At 28.7% G+C, this 3,489-nt stretch overlaps 1 protein-coding gene across 1 annotated transcript; it reads right to left on the minus strand.

Annotated features, from left to right (window-relative positions):
* Positions 1–431: 431 nt before the first annotated feature.
* LOC145957710 (uncharacterized) lies at positions 432–1,769 on the minus strand. The gene is made up of 2 exons (XM_083074128.1): positions 1,498–1,769; positions 432–1,357 (listed from the first exon to the last, which is right to left on the minus strand). The coding sequence occupies exons 1-2, from the start codon at positions 1,567–1,569 to the stop codon at positions 530–532; spliced, it is 900 nt and encodes a 299-aa protein (XP_082930254.1). The 5' UTR covers positions 1,570–1,769; the 3' UTR covers positions 432–529.
* Positions 1,770–3,489: the final 1,720 nt, after the last annotated feature.

Below are 3,489 nucleotides of genomic sequence, written 5' to 3' on the forward strand. Positions count from 1 at the left end.
CTGACAATTTACAAAGTGTTTGTTAATGTGGTGAGTGTAGTAGTCGAATTTGGAATTTTGGACAGTTCAAGAGAGAATATAATTTGACAATTTTAAGAAATGTGACAGAATTTATTTGTAAAACATAGTTATAAAATCACATTATAACATTTGGGTAGTTATGAGTAGTTATTGAAGTGTGTTATCTATAATTGAAGGTTATGGAGAATAATGAGTTGCATACCGAGAATACTATGAGAGGAGCTGTTTGGTCTGTTGCAAACCCCACTAACTTCACAATGTTCATTTTCTTATCCAAATTCCACACTCTTTAATACAGATTGAACCATCAACTTTCCCTTCCTCTTCATTTGCAACACACAACTCTAACTAAAATATATGCGCGATTATATCATTCAAACAGTGAAATAACGTTGATAAATGGTAAACTCTTAGAAATATAAACCAATTATTATTAAAATCAAAGTCATACAAAGAATCTCAATAATTGTTTTGAGCCCGTCAAAATGAAATCAAAAAAGGATCAAAATTAAAATGGAGGGCTTCTCTTCATCTTTTTGTAAGACTCCTTCAGATTCTCAAAATCTGCATTTAACCTTAATATCTCTTTGTCAAGTTTAGCAAGATATTTCATTACCTTGCCCAATGAAGTTGAAACAAGCTTGACAGATTCAATAATTTCTTCTTTAATAGCCAAATGCTTCGAGTTGGCAGTTTCAAGTTCAGTCTTCTCTTTATTTAAGCCCTCATTTTCTTCTTCAAGTTTCTTGATGGCATCTTGTATCTCCTTTTGGCGTTTTTCCACAGCCTTAATTTTAACCTTATTCCTTGAAACAACATCGTCGAGCTTTTGAACATTAGATTTGGAATCTAAAAGGTTGTCAAGAGCTTGTTTTCTCTCAGTTTCAATCTTTCTGATATTTTCTTCATTCAAGTATTTGTCCATGCAAATTGTCGCCACATTTTTGTAGAGAGCAGTGAATTCATCTAGACCCTTGTTTTGGCTCTCAGATAGATCTTGAGCATAATTATCAAGCTTCTCCAAAGTTTCCTCAACTTGTTCTCTGTATTCAACTCGTTGAATGCTGCACAAGAAAGATTCAGAGAAGGCCAAAGATCGAAGTTCTTGAAGAATGGTAGAAAAGTTTTCAGTTGAGGCAGACACAGACTGTTGAATTGTGGTTTGTGATGGCATTGCTGAAATTGAAACATCACTTGCTAAGAAATCGAGGATTGCAAAGGGATCATCATCAAGTTTGTTTAGATAATCATCGATCCCCATATTGGTTCCAACCTCAGGTTGATCTTCAGATGAAGTTGAAAAGGATGATTCTATATCCTCTTGGTTCAGTGCAGGCTGTTTCAAGAGTGAAAAGAAAGTTAGTATTGAATAATAGCTTTGAAAGGTCTTCAAGAATTGGATTAGCAAGAAATTAGAACACAAGTAGTATATAAAAAATAAATAAATAAAAAGAACAACTTAAAGAAATGCTTTACCTTTTTGCTGATGACCAATCCCTTGGATTTTGCCGTAGCTTTTTCTCGAGGTCTTAAGAGATTTTTCATCATCACTTTCCCAATTCTCTATCCTCTGAAGACCTCTATTCCTTTGGAGACTGTTAAGAGATTTTAGTCAAAAGAAATCAAAGGTAAGTTAGCACAATTTATGAGTAGTTATTGAAGGTTGTTATAAGAGATGAATGGAGATTAATGAGTTGCATGCCTATTATTTTACTTTCAGAGGGCTGTGTTCACTCATCTGGTTTCTTGGGCCAATTCTTCCCTCCACGTCATATTCTTCAACTAGACATATTGTTTATAATAAAGTAAATTATTTAAATTATGAACTACATTATAATATTTTATTAGTTTAATTTTAAATATAATTTTTTAACTATGTAATATAAACTAATTATAATTAGAGGTGTGAAATTTAGGAAAATACATATAAATTTTTTGGTTTAAAATGCAGAACAAATTTTTTTATGTAAAAGAAAATTTTATTATTGCAAATTTTTTATATTTATGTTTATATAATATTTATAACAATAATTTATCGTTTAATCTCTTCATCACATATATATATATAATTAAAATTTTATATATTTTGATAAAGTAATAAAGTTTTGCTTAAATACATTCTTTTTTAATTAGATATTTAAATATATAAATGAACAAAAGTTCATAATATGTGAACAAATTATGTTTTCAAGTATTCTAACCCAAAAAACTAATGTTAGAATAAATAAATTAAATGATATTTAATTATTATTTAATTTGTATTGTCTTTATAATAACTAACATTAATTAGATTAATTTTTTTTGTGTAAATTTATTTTGAAAAAATTACAATTAAACACACTAAAAAGAATATGACTCGTGAGAGAAGATAAAAATTTCTTTTTAAAGGTTTTTGCACATCTATTAATAACTCATTTTAAGAATGATGTAAAAAATTTAATAAAATAATAATAATTTGCATATATGTGTGAGTGTTCGAACACAAGTTAAACAAAATAACATAAATAAATAGATATTTTAAAATAACAATTATGATAAGGTTGAATATCAAAAATATATTAATTATAAAGTGAAAATACAACATAAACAAAACAAAATTATGTGTTATTCTCGTATTTTTTGTTATCACTTTTCCAACTAAAGTGAACAAATTATCTAACTATTTAAAAGAGACCATGTTATTTTTCATTATTAATATTATAAAAATACTTTAAAATGAATATTGAAACATTATTATACATTTTTAATAGGACAAATTTTTAATAGGTTGATCTTGGTACAGATTGGTTATCTTTCAAGCATATCTCATTGGCCTATTTTGATAAAATGTTACTCTTGATGAGAGTAAGAATGTGGAGTTATGATTGTTAACTAAGTTGTAATTTCTTTAAAAGAAATATTCAAGTATACATGATCCCTTTTATTGAGACTTGGGAATGCAGTGAGTTAAGTGACATTTCTTTAATTAGAGAATTCCTAAGTGTTTTTCTTGAGAACGTGTCTAGTTACCTTTTGGGGAGAGATAGAGTTTTTATAAGTGGATTAGAATTATTCCTTGAGTGGGAGGTTGGGTTTGTGAATCATTAAGAAAAGCTAATTAGTGTAAGTTGAATATCGTACTTGCCTTAGTTTCCCTAATCTTAATAAACCTTGTGGTGTTTATGGTGCCTGTGTGCTTGGGTGACTTGAGGAAGAAATAGAGAAACTTGTAGAAATATGCCCTGTGGGTTACCTTTGAAAGTGCTGTATATAAAAGAAAGGTAAAGAGTATGAAGTTAAGTATGGATTACTACTAGGTAGGCTAGTGAGTATGATAATTGAATACATCTTGTTAAGGTAAGGTGAACTAGTTGATTGGAATAAATGTTTTAAGAAGTATACGTTGGAGGTTTTGTGAGTGCAAGACATGATTAAAAAAAATAGTTAAGCATGATACAAGTGAGACAATTAGAACTTCTTAAGAGTTAT

Source organism: Cajanus cajan, chromosome 5 (assembly GCF_000230855.2).
Source record: "Cajanus cajan strain Asha chromosome 5, NIPB_CcT2T_4, whole genome shotgun sequence".
In the NCBI taxonomy this organism is placed as follows: Eukaryota; Viridiplantae; Streptophyta; class Magnoliopsida; order Fabales; family Fabaceae; genus Cajanus; species Cajanus cajan.

Excerpts from the sequence above, each read along its gene's own strand:
- LOC145957710 (XM_083074128.1), bottom strand. The coding sequence starts at position 1,569 with ATGATGAAAAATCTCTTAAGACCTCGAGAAAAAGCTACGGCAAAATCC. Across the intron at positions 1,358-1,497 it reads GATTGGTCATCAGCAAAAAG|CCTGCACTGAACCAAGAGGA; the intron begins GTAAAGCATTTC and ends CTCTTGAAACAG.